The 18,051-nt window shown below is 38.1% G+C and overlaps 1 protein-coding gene and 1 long non-coding RNA gene across 12 annotated transcripts; one reads left to right on the top strand and one right to left on the bottom strand.

Annotated features, from left to right (window-relative positions):
* Positions 1-259: 259 nt before the first annotated feature.
* LOC133725023 (uncharacterized) lies at positions 260-3,252 on the bottom strand. Of its 11 annotated transcripts, XR_009854227.1 has the most exons (5): positions 3,040-3,252; positions 2,769-2,920; positions 1,533-2,645; positions 1,320-1,443; positions 260-598 (listed from the first exon to the last, which is right to left on the bottom strand). It is a non-coding gene; the product is annotated as an uncharacterized LOC133725023 (long non-coding RNA). The 11 variants fall into 11 exon arrangements; XR_009854220.1 differs by having other exon boundaries at positions 1,320-2,645; positions 3,040-3,251; XR_009854223.1 differs by having other exon boundaries at positions 260-534; positions 1,320-2,645; positions 3,040-3,251.
* Positions 3,253-17,209: 13,957 nt separating this feature from the next.
* LOC133728695 (uncharacterized) lies at positions 17,210-17,889 on the top strand. Its single transcript, XM_062156125.1, has 2 exons — positions 17,210-17,521; positions 17,617-17,889. Exons 1-2 carry the CDS (start codon positions 17,210-17,212, stop codon positions 17,887-17,889), a joined length of 585 nt encoding a protein of 194 aa, XP_062012109.1.
* Positions 17,890-18,051: the final 162 nt, after the last annotated feature.

Below are 18,051 nucleotides of genomic sequence, written 5' to 3'. Positions count from 1 at the left end.
TGAATTGCTTAGAAAAGTAAATGATTGTATACAAAAGAATATCATTGATTTTGTATTGTTGGTTTGTACATTTGGTTTGCTTTAAATTGTTTGATGGTGGTGCAAAAATTTAGGTAAGATATATTTGATTTGAAAGGGTATCGTGTAGAGAGATACAATAGAATATTCATTTGGTGTTGTTGTTGCTTGCTGGTTCTTCGACTGCAATTTCTCTAAAAGAAGAGCTTGTCTTACTCTGTCAGCAATCATGATAACCATATGTCGATTTTCTTCAGAGTTCTTTTTCAATGTGGTTACTCTGCGGGTGTATTATCAATATGATTAATACTACATTTACTGACATTAAACACATTATATGTCCTTTGCGGGTGCATTTGCCAAACACAGGCTAAGCAAAAATTGTCTATATTTGCAATTAGAATCAACTAATTTACATCAGCTCCTTCGGTGTGACCCCCCCGTGATTGTATCATGTCAGTTTCATCAGTTGGAGTAGTTACCAGCTCCTTTGGAATCTGATTTGAGATGTTGTCACTGGAAGTCAGCTCTCAGTCAACTCTCATGTGTTTAATACTACTGTTGAAATTCCAGAAACAAACTGGATCCAGAATGAATCAAAGTTGCAAGAAATAACCATTAATGCATAGCAAGTATAAAATCAAAATCAAAGCAACATAAGATTGATTCGATTTCAAAGCAGAAATCAAAGCTCAGGACAATATCTAGACATCAAAATCAGTTTTGAGAAGAATAATAAACTTCAATCCGAATTAAGCACACAAATCTGAAATGAAGAATAAATTCAGAGAAGATGAAAATTGATGTCAGAACTGTATGATTAATGATACTCAAGTATAATATCATTTGAATCATTAAGTTTGTTTTTGAGTAATAGAAATAATTTCATTTTGATTAATGACAAAAAGCTACATATTATAATGTCTAATATTTCCTTCCCTTGATTATTTTTATGGTGCCTTTATATATATATCTGAGAAGCAAACTGATAAACTGATAAAGCAAAGATGCATAACAGACTTTACTATTCAGAAGTGTTCAGATTTGAGAAACAAACTCAGGAATCAAAGATGCAAGAAATAGTCATTATTGTATAGCAAGTAGATCCAGCATCAAAAAAGATAAAGACAATTGTAAGAAACTAAGCAGAAATTTGACAAAATCATATATAAACAAAAACAAAGAAAAGAAAAATCTGTCTCTGAAAGTCACTGAATACCACAGAGAAAAAAAAAATCACTTTGAATTCAGAAGAAAGACCACAAATTCAATAAAAACAGAGATTCAATTACTTGACAAACCTAGTGAGCAGTGTCTGGGAATAATAATGTTGAAACAAACGCAGATGCAAACCTGTCCTTTTCTTGTCTTGGCAAGGACAGTTCCAAAGGTTCGGGCGGGTAAGTGTTCCTCTGCTGAATCCTCCTGACAGTTCAAAAAGATTAAACTGCAAGTGACTTGTACACAACCAATACTAAAATAAATCCAGCACAAAGAGTATAAGGGTTGCATACCTCAGGAGCTTTTGGCGGTCTTCTTATTGAGTGTGCAAGAAATTTCCTAAATGCATCATTAAATATTTCTATGGGCTGAACACTCTGAACAAAATAATAATCGCTTAATGCATGTCTACAATGAGTAAGAAACAGACGAAATGCGATATTCAAGTTTAAAATGAACATATGGAGACCTTGATATCCCAAGATTTGAAATTCATTGGCAGCTTTCACCTTGTTCTTGGATTCCATGAGCAAAGCATAAGATATGTAAAACTCAGAATGTGTCTTTCCAATCTCATTTTTTAAACATTTTAAATCTTTGAACTATATGATTAAGAATTAAAAATTTAGGAGGGAAATCAGCAATGATGAAGGGGAATACTGGATTCATATTTTCATACTTCAAAATAGTTTTGGAACTATTCCTAGACCTCTGCTATCCTATCAAGGTTCAAGAGAGGCAGAGAAGCTGCTTGTAATATTTATTTAAAGAATTGTAGAAAAGTTCATTCACATAAGTTTCATGCTTTTACTTATTAGTAAAGTAACTGAGCACATTGATATGAATCACTCATATTAGTGGTTAGAGTTATTCAACTTTGGGCATTTATTTGCCGAAGATCGAATCAAAGACTATTCAGCCAAAAGCAGTAATTGTATGATGATCCTATAAGCAAACAAATCCAACAGAACAAAGTTTAATCGCTTTTAAGAGCTTGGAAAACCAATTTTCACATATGGCTCAGTAAATTCGACAGCTTTTCAAAGTTGAAGTAACTTATGTTGCAGAAGATGCCACATTGAATTCAAGCTGGGTACATACAGATCAGTCTAAACCTCTAATTAGCACCTTTCACTCTAGAACAAACTACAACACTACCAAACAAAACATAGTAAACAGATCAATTCAATGCACAGAGACTGGTAGTAAAATACAAAGGAAATACCTCTGACCCAGAAGCAAAAATGTTCAGTGGGGATAATCAAAAATAATACTGAGAGTTGAAATTAGCAGTTATGAGAGTCAACTGTTGTTGCGGTTGTCCCCCATCACAAAGACATACGCTTCTGAAATGAGCAGCGTGAATCAAGCAAAACAGGCAACATAGTCCTCGTAAGTAATTGAACCTGTTATTATATGGAACCAACTGAATAAAAAGAGAAGCAAGAACAGGAACTTACACATCTAACAAAAGAAGAAAAAATCCAACAACAAACACGACAGATCGATTCAAACCACAAATCCAATACCTTGCAACCGGTCTTTTCTTTCTTCTCTCTTCTTTCCAAAGCTCACAGATCTTCTGCTTTCGTCTCTTCTATTCCTCTTTTCTCTCTGCTCTCTTCTTTCGCTTTTGTTGATCTTGATGTAAGCCACCCAATCCCAACCCCGATCATTATGCCTATCCAACACAGAGAAGAGCAAGGACAGAAAACTACAATCCATCAAGGAAACCTTACTATCGTCTACTTCATTGAAAACAATAGAGAAGAAAACCACAAATCAGATTCTCAAAAATACCTTCCAACCGGTCTATTCTCGGCAAGATCTTCCCCTCTCTTCGATTCTTCTTTTCTCTTCTTTTGCTTTTTTTGATCTTGATCTGAGTGGTTGTGTGGCTGAATTCCAAACCTGACAACGATCCCTATCCAAAAGTGAGAAATGACTTCTCCAGCAGCTTGATATTCTCCTCAAACAGTGAGGACAAATAGGGCTTTTCCGCCTCTTCTTAGGAACAGTAAAACAGTGTTATTCTCTAACTCCCTTTATATATAGAATAATAATTACTTCTTCCATGCCATTTTTCATCAATCAGATATTTAACAAGAGCAGTCGACTGTTCTATGTATACGTACCGCATCAGTCTATCAAGTAGTAACATGTAATTTGATTTTTTAAAATTTGTTGAGTTTAATGGTGTGTGAAAAGTCTGAAAAGCTCGATTATGAACTCTTTAGTTTTTTAGTGGCATCTCCATTCTCTCAATGTATTCATCGAATTTTTAGTTGATAGCATGATATATGAATTATGGAGCTTCAACGTGAAAAAGTTCATGTATGAAATATACATTATACACTTTTTATAAGGATTTTTGTCCATTTACCCTAATTCTAGAGATTTTTTTTCCCACTTATCCCATTAAGTTTTTTTAATTTTCCCTTATCCATGAAGACTCTAATAAGGTCTTCTCTAGTACCCAATTATGTTTTTTTTTTTTTGGTTTTTTGTTTATTTTTGAGACTATTTTACCCTAACCCCTTTGTTACATAGAGAGAGAGAGAGAGAGAGAGGCCATATGAGACTTTGTGAGAGTCTGGTCACCGGTTGCCGGAATCTGGCCAACGATCGCAGGATTCCGGTCACCGGCCACCTGTTGCCGGAATCTGGTCACAGGCCGCGACCCATCGGACTTCTGTGAAAATCTCGCCGGAGGTCTCCAAAGAGGTCGTCGGAGATCTCATAGGTCGCCGGAAAGGTTTATTGCCTAGATGTTGCCCCCCAATAGAAACCTCGTCGGCAATCTCCAAAGAGGTTGTCGGAGATCTTATATGGGGCCGGAGATGTTTATTGCCCCCTGAATAAACCTGAATTGCCGCCCAATAGAACTTTCGATGGCCGGAATGAGAACTAATCTCCGTAAAATTAGACAAATAAAACTTTGATTAAGAAAAAAAAACGAGGAGATTACATCATTTCAAAACATTTATTGCCCCCCAATAGACGTCTATTGCCCCCCAGTAGACATTTAACAGACCTCTATTGCCCCCCAATAAACCTTTTTCTTCTTCTTCTTTTTTTCTTTCAATCTAGGCCTTCTGCCCCTATTTTACCCAAAAAATGGGCAAAATGACTATCATACAAATTAAATGACCAACTATGCTAAATAACAATGGAAAATTAAAATAATGTTCAACAGAGAAGTAATTGCCAACTAAAACCCGAACCAATTCTATAGAACCCAAAACACAACTTTCTTGCACCCTTTGTTTAATGAGTCCTCAGAATTGATACTATTTATCTTCTTTGCTTCTTCCTTTTGGCCTCCTACGCATTTTTCCAAAAAAAAAAAAAAAAAAAGAAAGAAAGAAAGAAAGAAGAAGAAGCCTGAACGACGGAGTCAGAGCCCCGACTCGGAGCAAAGCCCTGACCCGAACTCCAGTACTGGCGCATGGAGCTTCGGAGGTCTGATGACAACCCTGGCTTGGCGGTGGAGCTTCGAAGGTCTTCTTCTTGTGGCGGCGGTGCTCGCAATCAAAGATGCAATCGAGGTCGGCCGTCAACTCTCTGATCTCACAATTCCCTCGGACGATCAAACTCGCCGAGTTTTCTGTATCGGAATCAACGATATGAAGCTCAAGGAGCTCCAATTCCTCACCGATTCAGTCTGATCCAACCTCTCCAACTCAGTCTGATCAAATCTCTCCGACTCAGTCTGATCAAATCTCTCCGACTCAATCCGATACACATCTGGCGGCTCCCTTCTAGTTTCAATCTCGATCTCCTCTCTAACTGCTCCGGCTACACCTTGTTCTGTGACGTCTGCCCCTTCTTGGCCAATCTGAGAGGGATGAAAGAGAGAGAGAGAGAGGAGAGAGGAGAGATAATGGCATGGATGCAATTCCTTAATTAAGTCGAGGGCAAAGTTGTCACTTTCCTTTAAACTGGGTAAGTGGGATTAAAAATTTGTTACGGGAGTAAGTGGGATAATTTTTGTGCTTTCGGTCAAGATCCCTTTTTATAATCCAAACACCTTGCTAATTTTCTTTCTTGCCCATCTTCCTCCTTTTTTTTTTTTTTTTTTTTGTTCTCTTCGAATGTAGAAACGGAAAATTACAAAAATTCACTCCTAAATATCTTATACCTAAAGTATCAAAATTAAAAGCTTGAATTGGAAAAACATATTCCAGAGCGAAACCATAGGTTTTGCGTTCAACGGCGGTGGCCGCCTTTTCGGTTGGTTTGTATCCTGCCTAGCGGCACCGGACGTCGGGTTTTCTCTATGTGTCGGCGTCGATAGACATCTCCATTGAGGAGGAAGATTGCAGGCTCGGGTTGTGGTGTTTTGTTTGCTCAGAGATGATTCTCAGGCTGGGTCATCGAGTGGGCGACTAACTTTGTTCTCGTTAGAAGTGGATAAACGGCGGAATCTTGGTATTGGCGCTGATCAGATTTGGTGCCAGATTGTGGTTTGCACGGCTGCTCGGTGCTCAACTGCAGAGCCAAGGCAGGATCTTGATCGACAATCTCTATTGATCGGCGCTTGGTTGTAGAGGGGAGGCGACCGAATGGCCTTCTGGATGAGTCGATCACTGGATCCAGCGGCGATGCATATGGCGATGAAGGTGGAGGCGCTAAGCACATGCTAGCCTCTGCTCGGTGTGCTCTTACTTAAATTTGGGCTAGGATTCAAGTTGGGGCTGTTTGGGGCCTAAGGTTTGCTAGGTCACAAGCATGTGTGAGTTGGGAGAACATCTATAAGTTTTCTAAGATGTTTTTAGTTACTTACTTGTACCACACTTGCGTGATTGCCAGGTGAGGGCTAGTTGAATGATTCTTTTTTCCTTAAAAGATGAGGTTATCCTTTCTTGTATAGGTTTGCTTAATGCAAGCGTCCCTTAGAACTTAATGGTTTGCATTTTCTTAGATAGTTTTACCGGATTTTCTTACCCGATTTCTTATTTGAGTGTTAATTTGTAGACTCTGGCCTGTTTTGGCTATTGATTCTAATGATATCAATTTCTATTCAAAAAAAAAAATCAAAATTAAAAAGCTTGAAGGGCAGAAAGTGGAAGTGAATGATGTCTTCATCCCGAAACACTTGCAATATGGCCAACACTTGTAATCGCATCAACAATGAAATTTGCCTCTCGTCAAACATGAGTAAAAATAATGGATTTAAAATGGAAAGCTAGTTCAAGGATGTAATGCACCATAGTTTTGATTCTTCAAGGTATAGAAATCTTCTTTTTGATGTTGTCAATTAGTACTTTTGAGTCACCTTCAACTTGAACTTTAAGATAGCCATAAAGTAAAGCAGCATGAGAACCAGCTCTTGATGCAAAAGCCTATGAGGTTAGAACATTAGAAACACCTTTTTTTTTTTTTTTTGGATGAAGCAATTGTTGGGTTTCCTTGATCATCTCTTATAACAAATCCTATAGCACTATTGTTATTTATAACAGAATCATTAAAGTTTATTTAATAAAGTCTCTTGAAAGAAGAATTCCATTTTATTAGCCTTGGATTCTTAACATTTTTGAGCTTACAACTACATGAATATTGCTGATAAGCCAAGGCCACAATGTTTGCTTTGGCTTCTAAGGATGAGACTTCATTCTTCTAATTCATTTTATTTCCTTCTTCAACTCGAAGCTTCAAAGCTAGTTTTTTCACCAATAATTCTTCGGTCAAGTGCTTCAAGGTTTGCTTGAAATCTTTCTAGGATGGAGGAAGCTTTCCTATGCTTGCACCTACTTGAAACTTTTCATGTTCATGCCTTCAGTGTGCAAACTCATGAATTATGAATGCAATTCTTCAACTTGGGTGAGAACCAACTTGTGATCCACCATCCTATAAATCATAAACTTGCTCATGATGAACTTGCCTACACTTGCAACTTGTGACAAATACTTCTTCTTCAATGTCTCCCATAGTTCCTTTGTAGTCTTGCAAGTCAGATACACGTCATAGAGGGTGTCATCCAATCCATTAAGGATATGCTTTCTACATAGAACTCACTGTGTGTCTAAGCATCTATTGCATTCAAAGTTGTCTTTGACAAAGGCGTGGCTACACACGGGTTCCGGTGGGAAATTTAAAAAAAAAAACATTAATTTGTAGCTTAATTTTAGTTTTAAAATTTAAATATTAAAAAATACCCCACCCCAAATTTCTAAACTTGGCCCATATGTTAAATTTTTTTTGGTCATATATATGTTATTTCTTTGCTTGAAGTATTTGATTGTATTTTATTTTCTATTCTGCTTTAAAAGGCAAACTCACATAAAAAGCTTGCTTTTTTTAGGTATATTAGTTCAGAAAAAGAGTTGGCTGAAAATTATGATACGGATTCAATAATTAAAGATTTTGAGTTCTATTAAAGAGTGCAGGATAAAATTTGAGTAGGCATGTTCTTTTGTCCTAGACTTGTTATCAAATTTTTATCAAACGTTATAATGTTGATTTTTTTTTTATTAATTAGCAATTTGATTATTTGATATGTATTTAATATATGATGTGGTTTAACTTAAGGAAAGAATAAAACATGTCACTTGTAAAACTTATAAAAAAAAATTAAAGCATTAGTAAACTTTTATTAAAAAAAAAAATTTAGCCCACCGCATTTTAAAATCCTAACTCCGCCATTGGTCTTTGAGATTGGAAGTTCTTCTACCACAAGTTTCTCTTGAGAAATCACATGGGCCAAGTTCAAGGTTGGGAGGTAAAACAGAATTTTTTGTTGCCAGCTTTTGAAATCAACTCCATTAAACCTCCCTGGTTTCTCAGCATGAGAGTTGTTCTTAACAACATTCAGCGATTGATCCATTGTTATTTCTATCTTAGATTGTTAGAAATAGAGATTGTAAGAAACTGATCAATCCTCAATAAGTAAAAGTTGTTCGTAACCAAATATATATATATATATATATATATATATATATATAGATGAATGGTAAGGATTGCAAGTAATGGTGCAATCCTAAAAAAATAACATCAGGAAAAGATAGACCAAAGTATATCAACGAATCAAATATGAACTATATGTATATATTGAAAGAAAATCAAGAAAAAATAAATCAAATTCATGGACTTGAATTTTCAAAGAGACTTGCAATGTCCTAAAATAGAAATATGTCCCTACACATTTGTTGTAGATCTTCGTGGATGTCTACCCTGCAAGATACAACTCCCAATCTAAGGTTTGCAGTATTTTATTTATCATAAAATAAAAAATGGTTAATGAATTTTTGTTTGAAATTTAAAAATTTAGGATAATTTATAACAAATGCAAGGTTAGCAATCTAGCATGATGGTTTATGTGCGACTCGAATATGGTATGTGTTTTAGGAAAACTGAAATTGGGAGAGAATTGAGTCGTACTTTCATTGATAATAGGGGCCTCTATTATATAGAGGATTACAAGGCATAGAATCAGAGTTGTAAAAGGAAACGTAATATTACATTGATTGGATATCTCCAAGATTCTCCGAGATTATCTCTAATTCTAACCCTATTACCACTAGGTCAAGTAACCTAGAGTTTGGGCCAGACACATATTCTGGATTTACTTGAACACTCCCCTTGTGTTGACCAAATGTGGTACTCCTCTTGTTGCCTCGTCAAAAACCTTGCCGAGTAATAAAAACTCAGTGGGACAAAAATAACCTCGGTCGAAGGAGAAAAAGAGGACAACACACCCTTCATGTTTCGAGACCATACACGTAGACATCTCCCCCTGATGCTTGCATCTCCCCCTGATGACTATGGTCATGGGAGTTCGTATAACTTCCGCATACGATGCTACCAACATGTTTCTCGAAAGTGGAATTTAGGCAATGACTTAGTGAGCAAGTCTGCCACACTATCCTCAGATCGAACTTAGTTCACTTTGATCTTGAGGAGAGTCTGTTATTGCTGATGATGCTTGGTGTTGTCGCATTTGACGTAGCCTTGCTTCATTTGTTCAGAGCAAGCAACATTATCCTCATAAATGCTCGTAGGCTCATCTTGTGGTAGACTTCAAACCACAATTGCTTTGAACATGCGTAATTATGGATCCAATCCATATACATTCACCAACTGCTTCATGAAGAGCAATGATCTCTACATGGTTCGAAGATATAGCGACTAGGGTCTGTTCTTGTAGACCTCCAAGATATCGCGATCTTATCTATGGTGAACACATAACCAGTTTGGGAATGACCTTTGTGTGGGTCAGAGAGGTACCTAGTATCAGCAAAACCTTCCAAAACACTAATGTCGTTTTGGGATGGGGATAGAGAACGCAGACCAGTGTTGGCGGCGTTTCTGGTGTGTGATAGGTCCGAATCCATCATCTTTCTGTAGGGATAGAATAAGCTCATATCAATCGTACATCTTAAGTATCGAAAGATATCTTTTACACCAATCCAATGGCATCACGTTAGTGCAAAACTATATCTAGCTAACAAGTTTACGGCAAATGAGATGTCTGGTCTTGTGCATTGAGCTAAGTACAATAATGCACCAATTGTACTTAAGTAAGGCACTTCTGCCTCTAACACATCTTCTTCATCATCCTTTGGACGATGAGTCCTTTTTAGGATCAAGATTGCGGACAATCATGGGGGTGGTTGAAGGCTTAACCTTGTCAAAATATCTAAGCATCTATCAACACGATGCTCAAGTTCCAAAATGAGACATAATCGTGTTCTCCCAAAATCCTTCATCTCAAAATCGGATTTCAAGTGTTCAGCGGTTTCCCTTAATTCTTTAAGGGCTTCTAATGAAAATCATGTCCAACATGAACAGCGATAGAATCCAAAACTTATTATGGAAACACAGGGGCATATCCCTTCCCAATCAAGTAGTAACTTTAGTGAGCGTTTCAACCTCATTGTAAACGCGCTCTGTGGTCTAGAGCCACTTGACTTGGGTAAATGAAGTTCATCATGAACCTTCATGTATATTCTGTATCTAGATCCCATAGAGATACGTAGTGACCACATTTGTAAGCTGCATATTCAGTTATTTGGAAAGTGCCAAATTGACAAAGTAGTGGAGTGCAATGACATCCATTACGAGAGAATATGTCTCATCGAAGTCGATTCCAGGGCGTTTTGTGAGAAGCCTTGTGCCATAAGGCGAGATTACCATATCTTTTTCTCATCACCCTAACGAATATCTATTAGTCAATATGTTTTATGCTAGGAGGTGTTAGCATCATTGGCTCAGAAAACCTTCCTCTTTGTTAGAGAATCCAACTTAACCTGGATCGCATATTTCCGTTGAGGTAAAATTTCTCTACGTTGGCATCCATTCATCAAAGGAGCGTGGTTCGATATCATCGGACTTAACAAACTCATGCGCAATGAAATGCGTAAATACATCATCAATCATGATGGATTTTCTATCCCACGTCTCATGTACACTAGTGTAATTTTCAAGGAGCTCTATATTCTCAAGAATAGGTTCTGACGTTGAGGCGTCCCCCAATGATAACCATAATCTAGAAGATTCTCATGAGACCGATTTTGAGTGTCGATGATCCAAGGATTGAGTTGTGCCAAAGTATCCTTTGAACCCACAGGCCTCCTACGCATCCTAGCTGGGCCCATGGCCTGTAACGCCAAAGTGCCACTCTCTATGGCGTTGGCGCCATGCCTACCTCCGTATAGAGTGGCGCTACGTCTTCTCGTAGGGACGTCCATCCTTGCAGGCATGTTTGCAGCAGATATGTGTGATCTTGTCTCTTTAACAGGAATCGAGATGAGACATTGTGGGGACAGACCACGATAATTCCTGTCATTTCTGTTGAACATCTGTGTTCTTATCTCCCCCTAACGACGGGAAGACTGTCTCATCAAAGTGACACTCCACAAGACATGCGGTGAAGAGATCGCCCAGCAAGGGCATTAAGTGGCAGACGATTGTTGGAGTCTCATATCCAACATATTTGCCTAGTCCTATATGAGGACCCATTATAGTGCGTTGTGGCGGCGCAAGAGGCACATGAATGGCTCACTCAAATATGCGTAAGTACGAGGTACTCGTACCCAGTCACTAGTTGTAACGCATAGATAGATTGAGTGGCGGTGGGTCGTAGACGAATTAGCATGGCTGCATGAGATGTTGCATCACCCCAAGCGGATATAAGGAGATTGGTGCGCATTACCAATTTCTTAGCTACCATGTAGTCGTTTCCGCGAGACCATTTGGGTGTGTTCATGGGAATATGATGTCCAACATCAGTCCCATTGTAATAACCATCGAAAGTCTTCAATGTAAACTTTCTAGCATTGTCAAGTCCAATTGACTGAATAGGATGATCCGGGGAGTGAGTCCGTTGTAAAATGACATGTGCTAGGAGTGTAGTATAAACAGCATTTATAGGTGGACAATGGCACACCACGTGACCAGCGTGTTTGTGTGTCAACCAACATTATGAAATATTTAAACATCCGCAAGTTGGTTGAATCAGTCTACAGAATCCCCATGGATTCTATGTAAGAACAGAATGAGTATTTTCATATTCTTTGCATAGGACGGTCTCAGTCCTAATTTTCCTAAGGAACGGGCTTTGTAAAATGAGCGATCGGCCTTAGAAGCGACCAATGAGGATTGTAGTTGGGCATGGCCGTTTGAAACGCTATTTGAAGCAAAGTTGTGACTACATCACCCATCTTGGAGTCATAACCATGGGAAGTGACAACCATGGTGTTATGGCCATGAGAATTGGCATTCATGGCGTCATGGCCATGGGTGGCGCCTACTATGGAGTCATCAAGGGGGACGGTGGCGGCCTTTGGCCGGCGGTCACACTTAGTCTGGGAATCAATATTTGATTCTTGCTTTGTTTCGCTCGAAAGAATGGATGTTCGTATGAAGTCTTTAATAGACGGATCATCATATCATGACTAGGATGACCTATCCTGTCGTGACAAAACCAATATGTGTCTAAATTCAAGAGATCTTATCTCATGATTTCATTGGATTTAATAGCTCGAATAGTGACATAGAGTCCACTAGAGAGACACATAAACTTCTCTAAGAGGCGCATTTGTTCGCAATCATTAGAGGTATAGCAAAGGAACTCATTTTCGTTCTCTACATGCGTTTTCGCATGGAATCCATTGGCTTGAATAGCTCAATAGGGCGTGTTTGGCCCTAGGAGCGTAGAGAAATTCTGTGACATTAATCAAGGTGCCATTTGGTAAGAGGAATTGGGCCATTCCATGTCCTTGAATTAATCCTGATGGCCCAGCCATTGTAGTCACAAAGTAATATGCTCAAAATCAAAATGGAGTCAAATGAAAAGGACTCGAAATTTTATTTATAAGTCAATGGAGTACATCATTGTTTCTTAACCATTAAAATAATCTAATCCAAGTATTAGCTAATGCAAAACAATGATAGTCGTTTAACTTCTTTCAGTAACTCCAAAATAAATATGACCAGGTGAGTAGAGAGATGCTGGTGGAGCAAAGCTCACTTAAGTACCACTTATCTCAAAACCTTCCTACACATCATACTCACTTTGGATGAGCCAACTTTGAAGAGAAACTAAACTAATGGCATTTAGTACAAAATATATGGCAATTGCCTATTACATCTCTTAGAAAAATAAAGACTTAAACAGAATTGGCGATCTATTGATCCCAGCTAAATTTGAAGTCTTCAACCCTTCATTCTAGATCATCTTCTTGATCTTTTTGTTTCACAATATGCTTAATTTATAGGTGGTGACAATATTTCCACTAGCTCTACAAATGTGTGCCCAATGACCGGACACTCCACATCAGGAACATACATCTCTGTGCTCAGACTCCATTGATTGATGCACTTTGAAAGCGTCATAAGGATGGCTCTTAGTGTTGGTGGCGCCACCAACATGGCCAGAAGCGTTGCCTCCCTCTCTCTTTCCACGTTGACCTCTTCGGTTCCGTGTTCGCCTATTTTGGCGGTTACCTTCCTTAGTAGAGATATTATATGTACCAGAATGTCCAGAAGTATCCCTAAGATTAGGGTTTCGCTCTAGGCGCCCTCTCTTAGGGGCGCGACTATAATTGGACGCTGGAATATGCTTTGTTTCCATGGATCTTGAATTATAGTTCTTCACAAGGATGTTGTTATGCTTTTTAGCTACATTCATAGCTCCAATGAGCTCATGAAACCTTGTGATCCGTCCTGCAGTAACATTGATTCGATAGTTCTTAGCAACCATCAATGCAGAGACGGGGAAGGTAGAGAGAGTCTTCTCAATCAACATCGCATCTGTGCTTCCGAGTTGTAGTCAAGAACTGACTTGAAATCACAGAAGCGGAGGCTATGTCATCTCACTTCTAGATCAGGAAGTAGGGAGTCACGGACGTTGCCAAATCTTTCTTCAAGTGAGACCCACAGCCTTCTGGGGTCTTCTTCATTCATATACTCGTACTGGAACAAATTATCCATATAACGAGTCATTAGGATGATGGCTTTGGCCTTATTTGCCTCCAAGGCTGCTCTATTTGCTTCCAAAGCTTGAGCTTACTCAATAGTTAGCATGTCCTGGCTAGGCTCGAGAATCGTATCCAGGATTCCATCAACCTTGAGATGCTGGCGGACATCACGAACCCACTTGTGATATCCAGAGCCAGTTGTTCCCAATGGAGTGAAGTCCAGTTTATTCAGGTTACTCATCCTGAAAGAGAACAAGAAAAATGGTTAGTTTCGGAGCGAAAAAGGCTACCACGAAAACATATAAAATTTCTGAGCGTAGTCGCTCCCAAGAAATTATGAATTTCCTAGCATAATCGCTTCCAAGAAATTAAGGATTTCTGAGCGTAGTCGCTTCCAAGAAATCGGATTCCAAGAGGTATTGGATTATATTGAAACAATGATGTAAGTGGTCGATCATAAATTTTCTACAAACTCTAAGTTTGGAGATCTCAAAAGGTCCAAGCTTGGAGTGAGCACGAACCTCCACAGTTCAGCTTTTGGTCTCCCCTATGAAGAAGAAAGGGGGTAGAAGAAAAGGAGTTTGCAAGTCCCCAATTAAAAGAAGAGAAATTGAAAAAACGGGAACTTTTAGTAAAAAATACCTCAAAATAGGGATCGGAAAATCGCCGGAAAAAATCTCGCTGGAAAAAGTGGCCGGTGACCGGCGGTAGTGGGCTGCCCTTCTCCCTTTTTTTTTTTTTTTTGGCCTAGGCTTGCTGAGGAGATGGCACGTCCTTGACTTCTTCTTCTAGCCCGCATAACCCTCCTTTTTTATCTTTATTTTTTTATTTGAACGTTGGCCACGTCTTGGGCTAACACGTCTTGCACTGCGACCTTTTTTTTCCTCTCTCTTCCTAGTTTTTTTTGCTTTCGCTGGCAGATTTGCTGCCGGTTTCTGGAGAAGTTGTTCCGGTTCCTGGAGGCTGGGGTTAGGGCGACGATGGTGGTCAAGTTTGACTGTGAAACGGTTCACGATATTTTTCTTTTTGGAGGGCTGGTTCGGTACGTTTCCATCCGGTTCCGGTGATGCCGCCGACGGTTTTGGGCTCCTAGAATCGAGAGCTTTAAGGTGGGGGTCGATAGTTGCTAGGGTTTGAAAGCTAGGATTTTAGGGTTTCAGGGTTAGGGCTTCGTGCTGATAACGTGTTTTAGGAAAATTGAAATTGGGAGAGAATTGAGTCGTACTTTCATTGATAATAGGGGACTCTTTATATAGAGGATTACAAAGCATAGATACAGAGTTCTAAAAGGAAACATAATATTACATTGATTGGATATCTCCAAGATTCTATGAGATTATCTCTAATTCTAACCTTATTACCACTAGGTCAAGTAACCTAGAGTTTGAGCCAGACACATATTCTAGATTTACTTGAATAGTATGGTCATTTGTTAGACAACTTTTTTTTTTTTTGATAGATTTCTAATAGTTGGATCCACTCATTCAATCATAAAGTAGCACGTCATCAAAAATGAACCATCAAGTTCATGTACACTCCTAAGTTGACTAAGCATGTCACCTCATCGCCACGTCATAAAACATGGACCTCACATGAATCACTTCAGCAAGTTAACGGACTCAGTTAACGGAAGACTAACGGATTGGACATATTGGATCAAGCTTGAAAGTGCTAGGATGTTTCTAATGAAATTAGAGAGCAGAAATTGAATGATTTTACCTCTAAAATGTAGGGTAGTAACGGGTATTTATCCCTTATTTTTTTGTTACATTGGAGCATGATCGAACCCTTAATATAGTCTAGTCCTAACTCAATTCTCTACTCTTCTCACCACTTGGACTAATCCCAAACATTGGAGGAGGATCGAACCCTTGATATAGCTTAGTCTTAACTCAATTCTCTGCCCTTCTCACAACTTGGTCTATTTTCAAAGGCACTTTTATTTATTTCAAAGCATAGCAATTCTTTTTTTCCTTTGTGTGTTTTTTTTTAAAGTTATTTTTTTTTCAAATATGGATGTTTTTTAAAACCGCATATTGTTTTCAACTCGCACACAGTATTTTCAAAACCTCTTCTATTTCCGGAATGTCACATTAATTTTTTTTTTGGTTCAAAATCTCATTCTAGAACCTCTACCAACCCCCACTCCAGCTATAAAATGAACGTAGATTGTCGAGTTGGTACGTACATCCATAGCACATATCATATCTCATTCTTCTAATACAAAACGGTTAATTAAGATCTAGATGAATGCCAAGATGAAAATGACCATTGCTAGTGGAGAGTTTAGTTATTGTTCTTATCGGATCAATGATTTACCAGAGGTATACATATCTACCTCTTTATCTCTTGTACATGTTCTCTAATGTTTATGATTTTTTCTTGCTTTTCATAAACCCATAATATCACAGTGCATGTTCTCTCAAAAGATTTGAGAATTTTCATATTAAGCTTTTGTTTTGTGTTTGTTGAATTTTTTTATGTTTACTGCTTATCACTATGTGATAGTACAATTTCTATATTTCTATTTGCAAACTACCGATTGGGAGAAAAGAAATTTCTTAAGAACCGGCCTTTATCTAGTTTAGATATTTTTTATTATTTGGCTAACATATATAACTGAACTATTTTGGGGCATGGAATGACCATGGACTATTGAACCCTTTCTCCACAAGACAAAAAGAAAAAAAGTTTACATAATTTTCAATTTTCAAATACTTAATGTCATCTTGAGTTTCTTTCGAAACACATCCTCAATTTATGTTTCTTCATTTTTATGGGTATTTTTAAGTTTTTGTCAAACCTGTTTATCTGTGATCTATATATTCAGATTTTCATTTACATGTTTTAAACTTTAAGTCAGTTTTAGTCTTTTCTATTCGTAAGATTAATCCATAACTTTTAATAATAATTGATGCAGTTTAATTACTGGAAAACTTATTTTGAAGACATTATAAACATCACACGTATGTACACCAAGTCACCAACGCACATACATCTATTTTTAACTCAATGAGTAGAGTGAAAAATTAAAAATGATACAACTTAACTAAATAATTTAGATAAATAAAAATGTGATTACCAAAAAGACTGCATATCTCTTTATTTTGATTCATAAGGAAATGTCATTACCAGAAAAGACTATATCTTGAGCCCTTTTATAGTTAACATTTTTCTCAGTTAGGCTGGATTCCAAACCCCTTTTAAAAAAAAAATAATAATAATAATAAATCTGAAATGTGATTACCAAAAAGCTGCATATCTCCTTATTAAAGGAAATGTCGTTACTAAAAAAGACGGTAGATCGTGACCTCTTTATGTAGTTAACTTTTTTCCTATACGTGTTATTGACTCAAAGAAGTAAAAATATAAGGACGAAAAAGGTAATAAATCCGAACAATATCCAATGAATCCAACCATGTTTCATCCCTTGCCCTATAAATTCATCTCCCTGTAAATGAACTGTACCATTCACAAAACAAACCAATTATTTAACTAGCATCTTTTGTGAGTAAGGGAGATATATATATATATTTTTTCTGAAGTGAGAGATGACCATGGAAATGGAGTTCAGGTCTGGAGTGGACGACGCATGGTATGCCGTCAAAATTTTGATGGAAGGCAATAGTGCGGAACGACTAAGAGTGAAGTTTTGCGACTTCGAAGACGAGTACGACGAGGTGTACGAGGCCAAGGACCTAACATCAGCTAACCACGTGACGAACTTCCGATCGAGGTTCAGGCCTGTGTCTGTTCAGGTGCAGGACTCGGAATGCCCGAACGTGGTGGAGGGCATGCTCGTGTGTGCCGCCGTTTCTGTTACACCCGACGATTGCCGCTTCTATGATGCTGTTGTGAACCAGGTGAGGATTTTCACGCTCATAATTTACTCTTACAGTTTTCTCAAATTAATTCGATGAACAACCATAAACCATTGATTGTGATTTTGAATCATTAGGTGAAACGTAAGAAGCATCGAAGTGTGGAAGGAGAAGAAGAATGCCTATGCAAGTTCGTTCTATTCTGGAAACATGAGCCAAAGGGTGGAAGCCTTACGACTCAAGTCGTCGGAGATATCTGTAGAGTCCAGCCTCGGACGGAAGAAGTAGATCCACTTCTGGCCTTGTTTCTACAAACGGCAAGGAGTATGATCCAAACCAATGAGTTGAGCCTTGTTCGTCTTGCTACTTCTTCTACAGTACCTCATGAGGCCTCTTCGAAAGGTTTGTAGTTTGTACATATTTCCTTAAGTCGCGCTTAATTTGTACATATTATTTCCTTCAATCTTCAAAATGTTTCTTAATACTTAACTATTTTTTCATGACGTAAGAGTGAGGGAAACTCCATTTGAAAGAAACAAGGATGTGGAAGAGGTTTCATACAGTGACGGACG

This window comes from Rosa rugosa, chromosome 1 (assembly GCF_958449725.1).
Source record: "Rosa rugosa chromosome 1, drRosRugo1.1, whole genome shotgun sequence".
NCBI classification, from domain to species: domain Eukaryota; kingdom Viridiplantae; phylum Streptophyta; class Magnoliopsida; order Rosales; family Rosaceae; genus Rosa; species Rosa rugosa.
This window is presented reverse-complemented; position numbering and strand designations above follow the sequence as displayed.

Bases quoted from the DNA above. Each gene is read 5' to 3' on its own strand.
- LOC133728695 (XM_062156125.1), top strand. From the start codon at position 17,210: ATGACCATGGAAATGGAGTTCAGGTCTGGAGTGGACGACGCATGGTAT. The intron at 17,522-17,616 runs GTGAGGATTTTC...TTGAATCATTAG, and splicing joins ATGATGCTGTTGTGAACCAG to GTGAAACGTAAGAAGCATCG.